Source organism: Salmo salar, chromosome 26 (assembly GCF_965601325.2).
Source record: "Salmo salar chromosome 26, fSalSal1, whole genome shotgun sequence".
In the NCBI taxonomy this organism is placed as follows: Eukaryota; Metazoa; Chordata; class Actinopteri; order Salmoniformes; family Salmonidae; genus Salmo; species Salmo salar.
In genome coordinates this window covers 55072182-55093366 of record NC_138316.1, presented here as the reverse complement: position 1 = coordinate 55093366, position 21185 = coordinate 55072182, and the positions used below count along the sequence as shown (strand labels likewise).

The window sequence follows — 21185 nt, the reverse complement described above, 5'->3', positions numbered from 1 at the left end:
TGAGCAAGATGACAAGTACATTAGAGTGTCTAGTTTGAGAAACAGAAGCCTCACAAGTCCTCAACTGGCAGCTTCATTAAATAGTTCCCGCAAAACACCAGTCTCAACGTCAACAGTGAAGAGGTGACTCCGGGATGCTGGCCTTCTAGGCAGAGTTGCAAAGAAAAAGCTATATCTTAGAGTGGTCAATAAAAAGAAAATATTAAGATGGGCCAAAGAACACAGACACTGGACAGAGGAACTCTCCTTATTTATTTCTAACCAGAGAATGTATGTCTATGTGATTAAAGTAGATACCATCGACTCTGGCTTCATCCGGGGTGATGGTGGCACACTTGACAGCCACGTTGTACTTCATGGTGGCGATTGCCGAGTCAATGGTGACCTGGTCGTCTGTCTGGTCACGGCATGGCAGACCAAGGTCATAATACTTCAGCTCCACGTCCACGTTAGACAGGACCAGCTGGAACAATACAACACATTTAATGAGGATGGAGGAGAGGAGAGGAGTGGGTAAATGTGTTTGGTTGGGGTGCCTGCAAAGTACATTGAAATACATTTGCCAAAATTATATAATTACTCCTGTCTATACAGAAATAAATAAAATCACAAAAAATAACAACACTACATGACCAAAAGTAATATGGAATTGGTCCCCCTTTTCAGCTATAACAGCCTCCACTCTTCTGGGAAGGTTTTCCCATAGGACAGCGCACAATTGTCCTAGCGTCATCCAGGTTAGGGGAGGGTTTGGCCAGGGGGGCTTTCCTTGGCTAATCACGCTATAATGACTCCTTGTGGCGGGCTTGGCGCCTGCAGGCTCACCTCAGTCACAAGTTGAACGGAACGCATGACTCCACCTTCACCTCTACCGAGCCCGTTGGGGAGTAGCAGCGATGACACAAGATAGAAAAGGGGGGTAAAATACAAAAATAAAAAGATCTCCCTTCACTGGAACTAAGTGGCCTAGCCCGAACCATGAAAAACAGCCCCAGACCATTATTCCTCCTCCACCAAACTTTACAGTTGACACTATTCATTCGGGCAGGCAGCGTTCTCCTGACATCCGCCAAATCCAGATTCGTCCGTCGGGCTGCCAGATGGTGAAGCGTGATTCATCACTCCAGAAAAAGCGTTTCCACTGTTAAAGAGTCCAAAGCAGCGAGCTTTACACCACTCTAGCCGACGCTTGGCATTGCGCATGGTGATCTTAGGCTTGTGTGCAGCTGCTCGGCCATGTTGCTCCCAGATGTTTCCACTTCACAATAACAGCACTTACAGTTGACCGGGGGCAGCTCTAGCAGGGAAGATATTTGACGAACTGACTTGTTGGAAAAGTGGCATCCTATGACGGTGTTATGTTGAAAGTCATTGAGCTCTTCATTAAGGGCCATTCTACTGCCAATGTTTGTCTATGGAGATTGCATGACTGTGTGCTCGATTTTATACACTTGTCAGCAACAGGTGTTGCTGAAACAGCCGATCCCACTAATTTGAAGAGGTGTCCACATACTTTTGTATATATAGTGTACTTCACCAGAGGATCATCAGCTTCTTTTAAAGCTCAGAGCAAAACATGTTTCTCTTTCACACTGAGGCCTGGTGATTATTTGAGGGGAAGAGTGTTGGAACAATTTTTCAAATACTGTGAGGAACTATTATCATTCATAATGGATAAAAATAAACAGACTTCATTGACTTTGTGAGGTAAATGAAAAATGGCTGAGAACCTCAGCATGTTAGTGGTGGTGAGTAAGGACAATCAAAAAGCAGACATCCAGTTAGCCTATGCATGCTAATGCGCGTGCTCTCTCAACAGAGCAGAGAAACCTGACACATGCTCATTGTTCACATGGAGTGCTCCTAACAAAAAACAAGGAACAAATTGACCACACTCCTAAATTATGGTATGAAATAAACCAAAACTTGTTTCTCACAAGTGTAGCAGGTTGTGAACTCTGCAAACAACGTTTCCACTCCGACTTCACGGTAAACATCACAGTAAATGACTGTAGGTCTAATTAATTCATGCATTAAAAGAAATGTATGTAATCAAATTACAGAGATTAATGGTAAATTTACTACTGGTGACATATGTAATGGGGAATTGATCAAAATAAACAATCAAGGGCAAACAATTAACACAATAAAACAATGAATGCGCAAGAATTAGGGGGAGACAGCTCAACGCATTCTGGAGAGAGGAGCACATTCTGGAGATATGAGCACATTCTGGAGATATGAACACATTCTGGAGATATGAGCACATTCTGGAGAGAGGAGCACATTCTGGAGATATGAGCACATTCTGGAGATATGAACACATTCTGGAGATATGAACACATTCTGGAGATATGAGCACATTCTGGAGATATGAACACATTCTGGAGATATGAGCACATTCTGGAGATATGAGCACATTCTGGAGATATGAACACATTCTGGAGATATGAGCACATTCTGGAGATATGAGCACATTCTGGAGATATGAACACATTCTGGAGATATGAGCACATTCTGGAGATATGAGCACATTCTGGAGATATGAACACATTCTGGAGATATGAGCACATTCTGGAGATATGAGCACATTCTGGAGATATGAACACATTCTGGAGAGAGGAGCACATTCTGGAGATATGAACACATTCTGGAAAGAGGAGCACATTCTGGAGAGAGAAGCATCAATATCTTCGCTACACCCCTACTCTTCTTCGCTTGGTATATAGACCTACAGGCTTGGTATATAGGCCTACAGGCTTGGTGTATAGACCTACAGGCTTGGTGTATAGACCTACAGGCTTGGTATATAGACCTACAAGCTTGGTATATAGGCCTACAGGCTTGGTATATAGGCCTACAGGCTTGGTATATAGGCCTACAGGCTTGGTATATAGGCCTACAGGCTTGGTATATAGACCTACAGGCTTGGTATATAGACCTACAGGCTTGGTATATAGACCTACAGGCTTGGTATATAGCCCTACAGGCTTGGTATATAGGCCTACAGGCTTGGTATATAGGCCTACAGGCTTGGTGTATAGGCCTACAGGCTTGGTGTATAGGCCTACAGGCTTGGTGTATAGGCCTACAGGCTTGGTGTATAGACCTACAGGCTTGGTGTATAGACCTACAGGCTTGGTGTATAGACCTACAGGCTTGGTATATAGACCCACAGGCTTGGTATATAGACCCACAGGCTTGGTATATAGGCCTACAGGCTTGGTATATAGGCCTACAGGCTTGGTATATAGGCCTACAGGCTTGGTATATAGCACTACAGGCTTGGTATATAGGCCTACAGGCTCGGTATATAGACCTACAGGCTTGGTATATAGACCTACAGGCTTGGTATATAGACCTACAGGCTTGGTATATAGACCTACAGGCTTGGTATATAGGCCCACAGGCTTGGTATATAGGCCTACAGGCTTGGTATATAGGCCTACAGGCTTGGTATATAGACCTATAGACCTACAGGCTTGGTATATAGACCTACAGGCTTGGTATATAGCCCTACAGGCTTGGTATATAGGCCTACAGGCTTGGTATATAGGCCTACAGGCTTGGTATATAGGCCTACAGGCTTGGTATATAGGCCTACAGGCTTGGTATATAGACCTACAGGCTTGGTATATAAACCCACAGGCTTGGTATATAGGCCTACAGGCTTGGTATATAGGTCTACAGGCTTGGTATATAGGCCTACAGGCTTGGTATATAGACCTACAGGCTTGGTATATAGACCTACAGGCTTGGTATATAGGCCTACAGGCTTGGTATATAGGCCTACAGGCTTGGTATATAGACCTACAGGCTTGGTATATAGACCTACAGGCTTGGTGTATAGACCTACAGGCTTGGTATATAGGCCTACAGGCTTGGTATATAGGCCTACAGGCTTGGTATATAGGCCTACAGGCTTGGTATATAGACCTATAGACCTACAGGCTTGGTATATAGACCTACAGGCTTGGTATATAGACCCACAGGCTTGGTATATAGGCCCACAGGCTTGGTATATAGAACACATTCTGGAGATATTAACACATGAGGAAGTCTACCTCTGATCAGCTTCCTAGTAAAGCATTAGAAACAATCCACAACCCAGAAGGTGATAAAAAATAGCCCATATTAACATAAACAGCCTGAGAAACAAGGTTCATGAAGTCAATAACTTGCTTGTAACAGATTACATTCATATTCTGACTATCTCTGAAACTCACTTAGATAACACCTTTGATAATACAGGGGTAGCAATACATGGTTATAACATCTACCGAAAAGACAGAAATGCCAATGGGGGCAGTGTTGCGGTCCATATTCAGAACCACATTCCTGTAAAACTTAGAGAGGATCTCATGTTAAATACTGTTGTAGTAATATGGCTACAGGTTCATCTGCCTCACCTAAAGCCCATTCTGGTGGGAAGCTGCTTTTGACCACCAACTGCTAACAGTGTGTGAAATGCTTGATAATGTATGTGATATCGACATAGAAGTATATTTTCTTTGGTGATTTAAATATTGACTGGCTTTCATCAAGCTGCCCACTCAAGAAAAAACTTCAAACTGTAAACTGTGTAACGCTGACACTACACATCCAAGTATATGTGATCATATTATGAAAGACAACCATTGTACTTTTAAATTCCGTAAAGTGAGTGTGGAAGAGGTGAAAAAATTATTGTTGTCTATCAACAATGACAAGCCACCGGGGTCTGACAACCTGGATGGAAAATTACTGAGGATAATAGTGGACGATATTGCCACTCCTATTTGCCGCAACTTCAATTTAAGCCTACTAGAGAGCATGTGCCCTCAGGCCTGGAGGGAAGCGGAAGTCATTCCACTACCTAAGAACAGTAAAGCCCCCTTTTACTGGCTCAAATAGCAGACCAATCAGCCTGTCACCAACCCTTAGTAAACTTTTGGAAAAAATGGTGTTTGACCAGATACAATGCTATTTCACAGTAAACAAATTGACAACAGACTTTCAGTACGCTTATAGGGAAGGACATTCAACAAGCACAGGACTTACACAAATAACTGAGAGAAATTTATAATGAGAAAATTGTGGGGGTTGTTTTGTTAGACTTTTGACATTATCGATCATAGTCTGCTGCTATGTATGTGTAACGTATGTGTTATGGATTTACACCCCCTGCTATATTGCAAATAAATCAAATCACATTTATTTATATAGCCCTTCTTACATCAGCTGACATCTCAAAGTGCTGTACAGAAACCCAGCCTAAAACCCCAAACAGCAAGCAATGCAGGTGTAGAAGCACGATAAAGAAGCACGGATAAAGAGTTACTTGTCTAATAGAACACAGAGGGGGTTCTTTAATGGAAGCCTCGCCAACAAAATCCAGGTAGAATCGGGAATTCCCCAGGGCAGCTGTTTAGGCCCCTTTCATTTTCAATCTTTACTAATGACATGCCACTGGCTTTAAGTAAATGTGTGTCTATGTATGCGGATGACTCAACACTATACACGTCAGCTACTACAGCGACTGAAATGACTGGAACACGTTTTATTATATATTATTTAACTAGGCAAGTCAGAACACATTCTAATTTTACAATGACGGCTTACCCCGGCCAAACCCTCCCCTGACCCGGACGACGCTGGGCCAATTGTGCGCCGCCCTATGGGACTCCCGATCACGGCCGGTTGAGATACAGCCCGGGATCGAACCAGGGTCTGTAGTGATGCCTCTAGTACTGAGATGCAGTACCTTACACCGCTGCGCCACTCGGGAGCCCCAACACTTAACGAAGAGCTGCAGTTAGTTTCAGAATGCGTGGCAGGGAATAAGTTAGTCCTAAATATTTCCAAAACTAAAAGCATTGTATTTTGGACAAATATTTCACCAAACCCTAAACCTCAACTAAATCTCATAATGAATAATGTGGACATTTAGCAAGTTGAGGTGACTAAACTGCTTGGAGTAACCCTGGATTGTAAACTGTCATGGTCAAAACATATTGATACAACAGTAGCTAAGATGGGGAGTCTGTCTATAATAAAGCCCTGCTCTGCCTTCTTAACAACACTATCAACAAGGAAGGTCCTACAGGCCCTAGTTTCTACCTTCTCAACAACACTATCAACAAGGCAGGTCCTACAGGCCCTAGTTTCTACCTTCTCAACAACACTATCAACAAGGCAGGTCCCTACAGGCCCTAGTTTTGTCACACCTGGACTACTTTTCAGTCATGTGATCAGGTGCCACAAAGAGGGATTTTACAGTTGTCTCAGAACAGGGCAGCACGGCTGGCCCTATAAAGTACATGGGGAGCTAACAATAATATGCATGTCAATCTCTCATGGCTCAAACTGGAGGAGAGATTGACTTCATCACTACTTGTTTTTGTAAGAAGTGTTGACACGCTGAATGCACCGAGCTGTCTGTTTAAACTATTAGCACACAGCTCGGACATTCATGCATGCCCCACAAGACATGCCACGAGAGGCCTCTTCACAAGTCCAGATCAGACTATGGGAGACGCACAGTACTACATAGAGCCATGACTACATGGAACTCTAATCCACATCAAGTAACTGATCCAAGCAGTAGATTCTGATTTTTTTTAAAGGTAAAAATAGACCTTATGGAGAAGCAGGGACTGTGAAGGGAAACACACACAAAGATACAGACATGCATACAAGCGCTAGCACACAGACTCTACACACAAGTAAATTGTAATATTGTTGTATGGTGGTATTATACATTTTGTATTGTAGATATGTAGTGTTAGGGGTCCATGGTGTACAGTAGAGTTAGGGGTTAGGGGTTAGAGGTCCATGGTGTACAGTAGAGTTAGGGGTTAGAGGTCCACGGTGTACAGTAGAGTTAGGGGCTAGGGGTCCATGGTGTACAGTAGAGTTAGGGGGCCATGGTGTACAGTAGAGTTAGGGGTTAGAGGTCCATGGTGTACAGTAGAGTTAGGGGTTAGAGGTCCATGGTGTACAGTAGAGTTAGGGGTTAGAGGTCCATGGTGTACAGTAGGGTTAGGGGTTAGGGGTCCATGGTGTACAGTAGAGTTAGGGGTTAGAGGTCCATGGTGTACAGTAGAGTTAGGGGTTAGAGGTCCATGGTGTACAGTAGAGTTAGGGGTTAGAGGTCCATGGTGTGCAGTAGAGTTAGGGGTTAGAGGTCCATGGTGTACAGTAGAGTTAGGGGTTAGGGGTCCATGGTGTACAGTAGAGTTAGGGGTTAGAGGTCCATGGTGTACAGTAGAGTTAGGGGTTAGAGGTCCATGGTGTACAGTAGAGTTAGGGGTTAGAGGTCCATGGTGTGCAGTAGGGTTAGGGGTTAGAGGTCCACGGTGTACAGTAGAGTTAGGGGTTAGAGGTCCATGGTGTACAGTAGAGTTAGGGGTTAGAGGTCCATGGTGTACAGTAGAGTTAGGGGTTAGAGGTCCATGGTGTGCAGTAGAGTTAGGGGTTAGGGGTCCATGGTGTACAGTAGAGTTAGGGGATAGAGGTCCATGGTATACAGTAGAGTTAGAGGTTAGAGGTCCACGGTGTACAGTAGAGTTAGGGGTTAGAGGTCCATGGTGTACAGTAGGGTTAGAGGTCCATGGTGTACTGTAGAGTTAGGGGTTAGAGGTCCATGGTGTACAGTAGAGTTAGGGGTTAGAGGTCCATGGTGTACAGTAGAGTTAGGGGTTAGAGGTCCATGGTGTACAGTAGAGTTAGGGGTTAGAGGTCCATGGTGTACAGTAGGGTTAGGGGTTAGAGGTCCATGGTGTACAGTAGAGTTAGGGGTTAGAGGTCCATGGTGTACAGTAGAGTTAGAGGTTAGAGGTCCATGGTGTACAGTAGAGTTAGGGGTTAGGGGTTAGAGGTCCATGGTGTACAGTAGAGTTAGGGGTTAGGGGTCCATGGTGTACAGTAGAGTTAGGGGTTAGGGGTCCATGGTGTACAGTAGAGTTAGGGGTTAGAGGTCCATGCTGTACAGTAGAGTTAGGGGTTAGAGGTCCATGGTGTACAGTAGAGTTAGGGGTTAGGGGTTAGAGGTCCATGCTGTACAGTAGAGTTAGGGGTTAGGGGTACATGGTGTACAGTAGAGTTAGGGGTTAGAGGTCCATGGTGTATAGTAGAGTTAGGGGTTAGAGGTCCATGGTGTACAGTAGAGTTAGGGGTTAGAGGTCCATGGTGTACAGTAGGGTTAGGGGTTAGAGGTCCATGGTGTACAGTAGAGTTAGGGGTTAGAGGTCCATGGTGTACAGTAGGGTTAGGGGTTAGGGGTCCATGGTGTACAGTAGAGTTAGTGTTAGGGGTCCATGGTGTACAGTAGAGTTAGGGGTTAGAGGTCCATGGTGTACAGTAGAGTTAGGGGTTAGAGGTCCATGGTGTGCAGTAGAGTTAGGGGTTAGAGGTCCATGGTGTACAGTAGAGTTAGGGGTTAGAGGTCCATGGTGTACAGTAGAGTTAGGGGTTAGAGGTCCATGGTGTACAGTAGAGTTAGGGGTTAGAGGTCCATGGTGTACAGTAGAGTTAGGGGTTAGAGGTCCATGGTGTACAGTAGAGTTAGGGGTTAGAGGTCCATGGTGTACAGTAGAGTTAGGGGTTAGTGGTCCATGGTGTACAGTAGGGTTAGGGGTTAGTGGTCCATGGTGTACAGTAGAGTTAGGGGTTAGAGGTCCATGGTGTACAGTAGAGTTAGGGGTTAGAGGTCCATGGTGTACAGTAGAGTTAGGGGTTAGAGGTCCATGGTGTACAGTAGAGTTAGGGGTTAGAGGTCCATGGTGTACAGTAGAGTTAGGGGTTAGAGGTCCATGGTGTGCAGTAGAGTTAGGGGTTAGAGGTCCATGGTGTACAGTAGAGTTAGGGGTTAGAGGTCCATGGTGTGCAGTAGAGTTAGGGGTTAGAGGTCCATGGTGTACAGTAGAGTTAGGGGTTAGAGGTCCATGGTGTACAGTAGAGTTAGGGGTTAGAGGTCCATGCTGTACAGTAGAGTTAGGGGTTAGAGGTCCATGGTGTACAGTAGAGTTAGGGGTTAGAGGTCCATGGTGTACAGTAGAGTTAGGGGTTAGAGGTCCATGGTGTACAGTAGAGTTAGGGGTTAGAGGTCCATGGTGTACAGTAGAGATAGGGGTTAGGGGTTAGAGGTCCATGGTGTGCAGTAGAGTTAGGGGTTAGGGGTTAGAGGTCCATGGTGTACAGTAGAGTTAGGGGTTAGAGGTTAGAGGTCCACGGTGTAAAGTAGGGTTAGGGATAAGAGGTCCATGGTGTGCAGTAGAGTTAGGGGTTAGAGGTCCATGGTGTGCAGTAGAGTTAGGGGTTAGAGGTCCATGGTGTACAGTAGGGTTAGAGGTCCATGGTGTACAGTAGAGTTAGGGGTTAGAGGTCCATGGTGTACAGTAGAGTTAGGGGTTAGAGGTCCATGGTGTACAGTAGAGTTAGGGGTTAGTGGTCCATGGTGTACAGTAGAGTTAGGGGTTAGAGGTCCATGGTATACAGTAGAGTTAGGGGTTAGAGGTCCATGGTGTACAGTAGAGTTAGGGGTTAGAGGTCCATGGTGTACAGTAGAGTTAGGGGTTAGAGGTCCATGGTGTACAGTAGAGTTAGGGGTTAGAGGTCCATGGTGTACAGTAGAGTTAGGGGTTAGAGGTCCATGGTGTACAGTAGAGTTAGGGGTTAGAGGTCCATGGTGTACAGTAGAGTTAGGGGTTAGAGGTCCATGGTGTACAGTAGAGTTAGGGGTTAGAGGTCCATGGTGTACAGTAGGGTTAGGGGTTAGGGGTCCATGGTGTACAGTAGAGTTAGGGGTTAGAGGTCCATGGTATACAGTAGAGTTAGAGGTCCATGGTGTACAGTAGAGTTAGGGGTTAGAGGTCCATGGTGTGCAGTAGAGTTAGGGGTTAGAGGTCCATGGTGTACAGTAGAGTTAGAGGTCCATGGTGTACAGTAGAGTTAGGGGTTAGAGGTCCATGGTGTACAGTAGAGTTAGAGGTCCATGGTGTACAGTAGAGTTAGGGGTTAGGGGTCCATGGTGTACAGTAGAGTTAGGGGTTAGAGGTCCATGGTGTACAGTAGAGTTAGGGGTTAGAGGTCCATGGTGTACAGTAGAGTTAGGGGTTAGTGGTCCATGGTGTTCAGTAGAGTTAGGGGTTAGCGGTCCATGGTGTACAGTAGGGTTAGGGGTTAGAGGTCCATGGTGTGCAGTAGAGTTAGGGGTTAGGGGTTAGAGGTCCATGGTGTACAGTAGGGTTAGGGGTTAGAGGTCCATGGTGTACAGTAGAGTTAGGGGTTAGAGGTCCATGGTGTACAGTAGAGTTAGGGGTTAGGGGTCCATGGTGTACAGTAGAGTTAGGGGTTAGAGGTCCATGGTGTACAGTAGAGTTAGAGGTCCATGGTGTACAGTAGAGTTAGGGGTTAGGGGTCCATGGTGTACAGTAGAGTTAGGGGTTAGTGGTCCATGGTGTACAGTAGAGTTAGGGGTTAGTGGTCCATGGTGTTCAGTAGAGTTAGGGGTTAGCGGTCCATGGTGTACAGTAGGGTTAGGGGTTAGAGGTCCATGGTGTGCAGTAGAGTTAGGGGTTAGGGGTTAGAGGTCCATGGTGTACAGTAGGGTTAGGGGTTAGAGGTCCATGGTGTACAGTAGAGTTAGGGGTTAGAGGTCCATGGTGTACAGTAGAGTTAGGGGTTAGGGGTCCATGGTGTGCAGTAGAGTTAGGGGTTAGCGGTCCATGGTGTGCAGTAGAGTTAGGGGTTAGTGGTCCATGGTGTTCAGTAGAGTTAGGGGTTAGCGGTCCATGGTGTACAGTAGGGTTAGGGGTTAGAGGTCCATGGTGTGCAGTAGAGTTAGGGGTTAGGGGTTAGAGGTCCATGGTGTACAGTAGGGTTAGGGGTTAGAGGTCCATGGTGTACAGTAGAGTTAGGGGTTAGAGGTCCATGGTGTACAGTAGAGTTAGGGGTTAGGGGTCCATGGTGTACAGTAGAGTTAGGGGTTAGAGGTCCATGGTGTACAGTAGAGTTAGAGGTCCATGGTGTACAGTAGAGTTAGGGGTTAGGGGTCCATGGTGTACAGTAGAGTTAGGGGTTAGTGGTCCATGGTGTACAGTAGAGTTAGGGGTTAGCGGTCCATGGTGTACAGTAGGGTTAGGGGTTAGAGGTCCATGGTGTGCAGTAGAGTTAGGGGTTAGGGGTTAGAGGTCCATGGTGTACAGTACAGTTAGGGGTTAGAGGTCCATGGTGTGCAGTAGAGTTAGGGGTTAGAGGTTAGAGGTCCACGGTGTACAGTAGAGTTAGGGGTTAGAGGTCCATGGTGTACAGTAGAGTTAGGGGTTAGAGGTCCATGGTGTGCAGTAGAGTTAGGGGTTAGAGGTCCATGGTGTACAGTAGAGTTAGAGGTTAGAGGTCCATGGTGTACAGTAGAGTTAGGGGTTAGCGGTCCATGGTGTACAGTAGAGTTAGGGGTTAGAGGTCCATGGTATACATTAGAGTTAGGGGTTAGAGGTCCATGGTGTACAGTAGAGTTAGAGGTTAGAGGTCCATGGTGTACAGTAGAGTTAGGGGTTAGAGGTCCATGGTGTACAGTAGAGTTAGGGGTTAGGGGTCCATGGTGTACAGTAGAGTTAGGGGTTAGAGGTCCATGGTGTACAGTAGGGTTAGGGGTTAGAGGTCCATGGTGTACAGTAGAGTTAGGGGTTAGAGGTCCATGGTGTACAGTAGAGTTAGGGGTTAGAGGTTAGAGGTCCATGGTGTACAGTAGAGTTAGGGGGCCATGGTGTACAGTAGAGTTAGGGGTTAGAGGTCCATGGTGTACAGTAGGGTTAGGGGTTAGAGGTCCATGGTGTACAGTAGAGTTAGGGGTTAGAGGTCCATGGTGTACAGTAGAGTTAGGGGTTAGAGGTCCATGGTGTACAGTAGAGTTAGGGGTTAGAGGTCCATGGTGTACAGTAGAGTTAGGGGTTAGAGGTCCATGGTGTACAGTAGAGTTAGGGGTTAGAGGTCCATGGTGTGCAGTAGAGTTAGGGGTTAGAGGTCCATGGTGTACAGTAGAGTTAGGGGTTAGAGGTCCATGGTGTACAGTAGAGTTAGGGGTTAGAGGTCCATGGTGTACAGTAGAGTTAGGGGTTAGAGGTCCATGGTGTACAGTAGAGTTAGGGGTTAGAGGTCCATGGTGTACAGTAGAGTTAGGGGTTAGAGGTCCATGGTGTACAGTAGAGTTAGGGGTTAGAGGTCCATGGTGTACAGTAGAGTTAGGGGTTAGAGGTCCATGGTGTACAGTAGGGTTAGGGGTTAGAGGTTAGAGGTCCATGGTGTACAGTAGAGTCAGAGGTCCATGGTGTACTACAGTACCTTCTCCTTGATGAACTCCCAGATGATCCTTGTCATCTCATCTCCATCCATCTCCACCACCGGCTGGTCCACCTTGATACGCTTAACTGCATCTGAAACCATTAAACATTAAACCATTTTTACAGTAACATTTGAAACCATTCAACTTTAAACATATTACAGTAAGGTCTGAAACCATTTAACACATTACAGTAACATCTGAAACCATTAAACATTCAACACATTATTACAGTAACATCTGAAACCATTCAACTTTAAACATATTACAGTAAGGTCTGAAATTATTTAACACATTACAGTAACATCTGAAACCATTAAACATTAAACACATGATTACAGTAACATCTGAAATCATTAAACACATTATTACAGTAACACATCTGAAAATCATTAAACAAACACATTATTACAGTAACATGTTATTACAGTAATATCTGAAACCATTCAAACATTACACATTATTACAGTAACAAATAATATTATTACAGTAAAACATCATGAAAAGTATCAAACCATTTAACACATTTTTACAGAAACATGTTATTACAGTAACACATCTAAAACCATTAAACACATTATTACAGTAACATGTTATTACAGTAACATCTGAAACCATTAAACACATTATTACAGTAACATGTTATTACAGTTACACATCTGAAACCATTAAACATGTAACACATTATTACAGCAACATCTGAAACCATAAACATATTACAGTAACATCTGAAACCATTAAACACATTACAGTAATATCTGAAACCATCCAATTAAACATTATTACAGTAACATCTGAAACCATTAAACACATTATTACAGTAACATGTTATTACAGTAACACATCTGAAACCATTAAACACATTATTACAGTAACATCTTATTACAGTAACACATCTGAAACCATTAAACACATTATTACAGTAACATGTTATTACAGTAACACATCTGAAACCATTAAACACATTATTACAGTAACATGTTATTACAGTAACACATCTGAAACCATTAAAAACATTATTACAGTAACATGTTATTACAGTAACACATCTGAAACCATTAAAAACATTATTACAGTAACATGTTATTAAAGTAACATCTGAAACCATTAAACATGTAACACATTATTACAGTAACATGTTATTACAGTAACACACCGTCTGGTCCACCTTGATGTGTTTAGCTGCATCTGGAAACACCAGGTCATATTAAACATTAAAAACATAAATTATTACTACAGTATAGTAACACATGACACCATGTCAGATTAAGAACAAACAGACAATCAGAAACATGTTAACACAAATGTCTGTTTTAGGATCATTCCCTATAGGCTACAGTAGCCTAACCCTAACCCTAATGTCTGTTTTAGGATCATTCCCTATAGGCTACAGTAGCCTAACCCTAATGTCTGTTTTAGGATCATTCCCTATAGGCTACAGTAGCCTAACCCTAACCCTAACCCTAATGTCTGTTTAGGATCATTCCCCATAGGCTACAGCAGCCTAACCCTAACCCTAATGTCTGTTTTAGGATCATTCCCTATAGGCTACAGTAGCCTAGCCCTAATGTCTGTTTTAGGATCATTCCCTATAGGCTACAGTAGCCTAACCCTAACCCTAATGTCTGTTTTAGGATCATTCCCTATAGGCTACAGTAGCCTAACCCTAACCCTAATGTCTGTTTTAGGATCATTCCCTATAGGCTACAGTAGCCTAAGCCTAACCCTAATGTCTGTTTTAGGATCATTCCCTATAGGCTACAGTAGCCTAACCCTAACCCTAATGTCTGTTTTAGGATCATTCTCTATAGGCTACAGTAGCCTAACCCTAACCCTAACCCTAATGTCTGTTTAGGATCATTCCCCATAGGCTACAGTAGCCTAACCCTAACCCTAATGTCTGTTTTAGGATCATTCCCTATAGGCTACAGTAGCCTAACCCTAACCCTAATGTCTGTTTTAGGATCATTCCCTATAGGCTACAGTAGCCTAACCCTAGTGTCTGTTTAGGATCATTCCCTATAGGCTACAGTAGCCTAACCCTAACCCTAATGTCTGTTTTAGGATCATTCCCTATAGGCTACAGTAGCCTAACCCTAACCCTAGTGTCTGTTTAGGATCATTCCCTATAGGCTACAGTAGCCTAACCCTAACCATAATGTCTGTTTTAGGATCATTCCCTATAGGCTACAGTAGCCTAACCCTAGTGTCTGTTTAGGATCATTCCCTATAGGCTACAGTAGCCTAACCCTAACCCTAATGTCTGTTTAGGATCATTCCCTATAGGCTACAGTAGCCTAACCCTAACCCTAGTGTCTGTTTAGGATCATTCCCCATAGGCTACAGTAGCCTAACCCTAACCCTAATGTCTGTTTAGGATCATTCCCTATAGGCTACAGTAGCCTAACCTTAACCCTAATGTCTGTTTTAGGATCATTCCCTATAGGCTACAGTAGCCTAACCCTAACCCTAATGTCTGTTTTAGGATCATTCCCTATAGGCTACAGTAGCCTAACCCTAACCCTAATGTCTGTTTTAGGATCATTCCCTATAGGCTACAGAAGCCTAACCCTAACCCTAACCCTAATGTCTGTTTTAGGATCATTCCCTATAGGCTACAGTAGCCTAACCCTAACCCTAATGTCTGTTTTAGGATCATTCCCTATAGGCTACAGTAGCCTAACCCTAACCCTAATGTCTGTTTTAGGATCATTCCCTATAGGCTACAGAAGCCTAACCCTAACCCTAATGTCTGTTTTAGGATCATTCCCTATAGGCTACAGTAGCCTAACCCTAACCCTAATGTCTGTTTTAGGATCATTCCCTATAGGCTACAGAAGCCTAACCCTAACCCTAATGTCTGTTTTAGGATCATTCCCCATAGGCTACAGTAGCCTAACCCTAACCCTAATGTCTGTTTTAGGATCATTCCCTATAGGCTACAGTAGCCTAACCCTAACCCTAATGTCTGTTTTAGGATCATTCCCCATAGGCTACAGAAGCCTAACCCTAACCCTAATGTCTGTTTTAGGATCATTCCCTATAGGCTACAGTAGCCTAACCCTAACCCTAATGTCTGTTTTAGGATCATTCCCTATAGGCTACAGTAGCCTAACCCTAACCCTAATGTCTGTTTTAGGATCATTCCCCATAGGCTACAGTAGCCTAACCCTAATGTCTGTTTTAGGATCATTCCCTATAGGCTACAGTAGACTAACCCTAACCCTAGTGTCTGTTTTAGGATCATTCCCCATAGGCTACAGTAGCCTAACCCTAATGTCTGTTTTAGGATCATTCCCTATAGGCTACAGTAGCCTAACCCTAACCCTAATGTCTGTTTTAGGATCATTCCCTATAGGCTACAGTAGCCTAACCCTAATGTCTGTTTTAGGATCATTCCCTATAGGCTACAGTAGCCTAACCCTAACCCTAATGTCTGTTTTAGGATCATTCCCTATAGGCTACAGTAGCCTAACCCTAACCCTAATGTCTGTTTTAGGATCATTCCCTATAGGCTACAGTAGCCTAACCCTAATGTCTGTTTAGGATCATTCCCTATAGGCTACAGTAGCCTAACCCTAACCCTAATGTCTGTTTTAGGATCATTCCCTATAGGCTACAGTAGCCTAACCCTAACCCTAATGTCTGTTTTAGGATCATTCCCTATAGGCTACAGTAGCCTAACCCTAATGTCTGTTTAGGATCATTCCCTATAGGCTACAGTAGCCTAACCCTAACCCTAGTGTCTGTTTTAGGATCATTCCCTATAGGCTACAGTAGCCTAACCCTAACCCTAATGTCTGTTTAGGATCATTCCCTATAGGCTACAGTAGCCTAACCCTAATGTCTGTTTTAGGATCATTCCCAATAGGCTACAGTAGCCTAACCCTAACCCTAATGTCTGTTTTAGGATCATTCCCTATAGGCTACAGTAGCCTAACCCTAACCCTAATGTCTGTTTTAGGATCATTCCCTATAGGCTACAGTAGCCTAACCCTAACCCTAATGTCTGTTTAGGATCATTCCCTATAGGCTACAGTAGCCTAACCCTAACCCTAGTGTCTGTTTTAAGATCCTTCTCTATAGGCTACAGTAGCCTAACCCTAACCCTAATGTCTGTTTAGGATCATTCCCTATAGGCTACAGTAGCCTAACCCTAACCCTAATGTCTGTTTTAGGATCATTTCCTATAGGCTACAGTAGCCTAACCCTAACTTCTGTTTTAGGATCATTCCCTATAGGCTACAGTAGCCTAACCCTAATGTCTGTTTTAGGATCATTCCCTATAGGCTACAGTAGCCTAACCCTAACCCTAATGTCTGTTTAGGATCATTCCCTATAGGCTACAGTAGCCTAACCCTAACCCTAGTGTCTGTTTTAAGATCCTTCTCTATAGGCTACAGTAGCCTAACCCTAACCCTAATGTCTGTTTAGGATCATTCCCTATAGGCTACAGTAGCCTAACCCTAACCCTAATGTCTGTTTTAGGATCATTCCCTATAGGCTACAGTAGCCTAACCCTAACCCTAATGTCTGTTTTAGGACCATTCCCTATAGGCTACAGAACCCTAACCCTAGTGTCTGTTTTAGGATCATTCCCTATAGGCTACAGTAGCCTAACCCTAATGTCTGTTTTAGGATCATTCCCTATAGGCTACAGTAGCCTAACCCGAACCCTAATGTCTGTTTAGGATCATTCCCTATAGGCTACAGTAGCCTAACCCTAACCCTAGTGTCTGTTTTAGGATCATCCCCTATAGGCTACAGTAGCCTAACCCTAACCCTAATGTCTGTTTTAGGATCATTCCCTATAGGCTACAGTAGCCTAACCCTAACCCTAATGTCTGTTTTAGGATCATTCCCTATAGGCTACAGTAGCCTAACCCTAACCCTAATGTCTGTTTTAGGATCATTCCCTATAGGCTACAGTAGCCTAACCCTAGTGTCTGTTTAGGATCATTCCCCATAGGCTACAGTAGCCTAACCCTAACCCTAATGTCTGTTTAGGATCATTCCCTATAGGCTACAGTAGCCTAACCCTAACCCTAATGTCTGTTTTAGGATCATTCCCTATAGGCTACAGTAGCCTAACCCTAACCCTAATGTCTGTTTTAGGATCATTCCCTATAGGCTACAGTAGCCTAACCCTAACCCTAATGTCTGTTTTAGGATCATTCCCTATAGGCTACAGTAGCCTAACCCTAACCCTAATGTCTGTTTTAGGATCATTCCCTATAGGCTACAGTAGCCTAACCCTAACCCTAATGTCTGTTTTAGGATCATTCCCTATAGGCTACAGTAGCCTAACCCTAACCCTAATGTCTGTTTTAGGATCATTCCCTATAGGCTACAGTAGCCTAACCCTAATGTCTGTTTAGGATCATTCCCTATAGGCTACAGTAGCCTAACCCTAACCCTAGTGTCTGTTTTAGGATCATTCCCTATAGGCTACAGTAGCCTAACCCTAACCCTAATGTCTGTTTAGGATCATTCCCTATAGGCTACAGTAGCCTAACCCTAATGTCTGTTTTAGGATCATTCCCAATAGGCTACAGTAGCCTAACCCTAACCCTAATGTCTGTTTTAGGATCATTCCCTATAGGCTACAGTAGCCTAACCCTAACCCTAATGTCTGTTTTAGGATCATTCCCTATAGGCTACAGTAGCCTAACCCTAACCCTAATGTCTGTTTAGGATCATTCCCTATAGGCTACAGTAGCCTAACCCTAACCCTAGTGTCTGTTTTAAGATCCTTCTCTATAGGCTACAGTAGCCTAACCCTAACCCTAATGTCTGTTTAGGATCATTCCCTATAGGCTACAGTAGCCTAACCCTAACCCTAGTGTCTGTTTTAAGATCATTCCCTATAGTCTACAGTAGCCTAACCCTAACCCTAGTGTCTGTTTTAAGATCATTCCCTATAGGCTACAGTAGCCTAACCCTAGTGTCTGTTTTAGGATCATTCCCTATAGGCTACAGTAGCCTAACCCTAACCCTAGTGTCTGTTTAGGATCATTCCCTATAGGCTACAGTAGCCTAACCCTAGTGTCTGTTTAGGATCATTCCCTATAGGCTACAGTAGCCTAACCCTAACCCTAGTGTCTGTTTAGGATCATTCCCTATAGGCTACAGTAGCCTAACCCTAACCCTAGTGTCTGTTTAGGATCATTCCCTATAGGCTACAGTAGCCTAACCCTAACCCTAACCCTAATGTCTGTTTTAGGATCATTCCCTATAGGCTACAGTAGCCTAACCCTAACCCTAATGTCTGTTTTAGGATCATTCCCTATAGGCTACAGTAGCCTAACCCTAGTGTCTGTTTAGGATCATTCCCTATAGGCTACAGTAGCCTAACCCTAACCCTAATTTCTGTTTTAGGATCATTCCCTATAGGCTACAGTAGCCTAACCCTAGTGTCTGTTTAGGATCATTCCCTATAGGCTACAGTAGCCTAACCCTAACCCTAATGTCTGTTTTAGGATCATTCCCTATAGGCTACAGTAGCCTAACCCTAACCCTAATGTCTGTTTTAGGATCATTCCCTATAGGCTACAGTAGCCTAACCCTAATGTCTGTTTTAGGATCATTCCCTATAGGCTACAGTAGCCTAACCCTAACCCTAATGTCTGTTTTAGGATCATTCTCTATAGGCTACAGTAGCCTAACCCTAACCCTAATGTCTGTTTAGGATCATTCCCCATAGGCTACAGCAGCCTAACCCTAACCCTAATGTCTGTTTTAGGATCATTCCCTATAGGCTACAGTAGCCTAACCCTAACCCTAATGTCTGTTTTAGGACCATTCCCTATAGGCTACAGTAGCCTAACCCTAACCCTAGTGTCTGTTTTAGGATCATTCCCTATAGGCTACAGTAGCCTAACCCTAACCCTAGTGTCTGTTTTAGGATCATTCCCTATAGGCTACAGTAGCCTAACCCTAACCCTAACGTCTGTTTTAGGATCATTCCCTATAGGCTACAGTAGCCTAACCCTAACCCTAATGTCTGTTTTAGGATCATTCCCTATAGGCTACAGTAGCCTAACCCTAATGTCTGTTTTAGGATCATTCCCTATAGGCTACAGTAGCCTAACCCTAATGTCTGTTTTAGGATCATTCCCTATAGGCTACAGTAGCCTAACCCTAACCCTAGTGTCTGTTTTAGGATCATTCCCTATAGGCTACAGTAGCCTAACCCTAACCCTAATGTCTGTTTTAGGATCATTCCCTATAGGCTACAGTAGCCTAACCCTAATGTCTGTTTTAGGATCATTCCCTATAGGCTACAGTAGCCTAACCCTAACCCTAATGTCTGTTTTAGGATCATTCCCTATAGGCTACAGTAGCCTAACCCTAACCCTAATGTCTGTTTTAGGATCATTCCCTATAGGCTACAGTAGCCTAACCCTAATGTCTGTTTAGGATCATTCCCTATAGGCTACAGTAGCCTAACCCTAACCCTAATGTCTGTTTTAGGATCATTCCCCATAGGCTACAGTAGCCTAACCCTAACCCTAATGTCTGTTTTAGGATCATTCCCTATAGGCTACAGTAGCCTAACCCTAACCCTAATGTCTGTTTAGGATCATTCCCTATAGGCTACAGTAGCCTAACCCTAATGTCTGTTTTAGGATCATTCCCTATAGGCTACAGTAGCCTAACCCTATTGTCTGTTTTAAGATCCTTCTCTATAGGCTACAGTAGCCTAACCCTAACCCTAATGTCTGTTTTAGGATCATTCCCTATAGGCTACAGAACCCTAACCCTAATGTCTGTTTAGGATCATTCCCTATAGGCTACAGTAGCCTAACCCTAACCCTAATGTCTGTTTTAGGATCATTCCCTATAGGCTACAGTAGCCTAACCCTAATGTCTGTTTAGGATCATTCCCTATAGGCTACAGTAGCCTAACCCTAACCCTAATGTCTGTTTAAGATCCTTCCCTATAGGCTACAGAAGCCTAACCCTAATGTCTGTTTAAGATCCTTCCCTATAGGCTACAGGTGCATCTGTGACATTGACAGTTGTGAGTCCCGACCTCTCAGCCTTTAAATGTATCCAACAGCACTCATACTGTACGGACTTTGGCACCTGGCAGACAGGCATAAAGTATACCAGTACATTATACCGTTGTTGAATTGTAATTTGAGGTATTGAGGTAGCCTACAATGTGTGATGTGACAATGTTACTTCTGGGTTTTTTTTTTACATTCTACATTCAACACAGTTTGTCAACTGTTACAATATTCCAAATGCCCATAATTTCCCAGTTCCCACCATCCTGCTATGTTCTGATGCCACGACATCGCATTGCTGTGACACAAACAATACAACGTAACAAATCAAAGGTCACTCCTGCACATCCACTACTTTGTAGCAAAGCCACATCTTCAAACACAAAAGACATTGGTAATGTATAATATGGACCAGATGAATGTATTCCATGCGAGGATGACTGTGCAGTGAAACCAGGCTACGTTAGCAGCTAGTGGAGTTTTGGTTTAGTTTAAAGACTCACAGTTTGTGTGTCGCAGACTCTGGCCCACGGCGGCTGCAGGCGCAAGCATAGCAGGCTTTTCGGTAAGCGTCGCTGCATACCTCGAGATGGAGGACAGAACCCTCAGGTATCCCGTCATGGTTCACCGGAGAGACGTTATGACCACGACGACAGGCCTTATAGGAATGAATACCCGACAGCCGGTAAATGAAGCAGGCTACGTGTATTTGATGGGCGTCCGTCCGGTTATATTCAACACACTGAAGCGTCACCAATCACGTTTCCATCCAAACATGTCATGCAGATGAATGACCTGACCTATGAAGAAAGTCATGACAGGGCTGATGTAAACATGAAATGCCGGTATTTATT

General features: G+C 44.0%; 1 protein-coding gene across 1 annotated transcript in view; it reads right to left on the bottom strand.

The window, feature by feature from the left end:
- LOC106598629 (isocitrate dehydrogenase [NADP], mitochondrial) overlaps window positions 1-21185 on the bottom strand; it is a 165743-nt gene extending 144558 nt beyond the window's left edge. Inside the window, exons 1-3 of the mRNA XM_045708425.2 lie at window positions 20835-21185; window positions 12322-12413; window positions 298-463 (exon numbers count right to left, since the gene is read on the bottom strand). Of these exons, the coding sequence (XP_045564381.1) occupies window positions 298-463; window positions 12322-12413; window positions 20835-20952 (376 nt within the window). The 5' untranslated portion in view covers window positions 20953-21185. The remainder of the gene's footprint in view (window positions 1-297; window positions 464-12321; window positions 12414-20834) is intronic.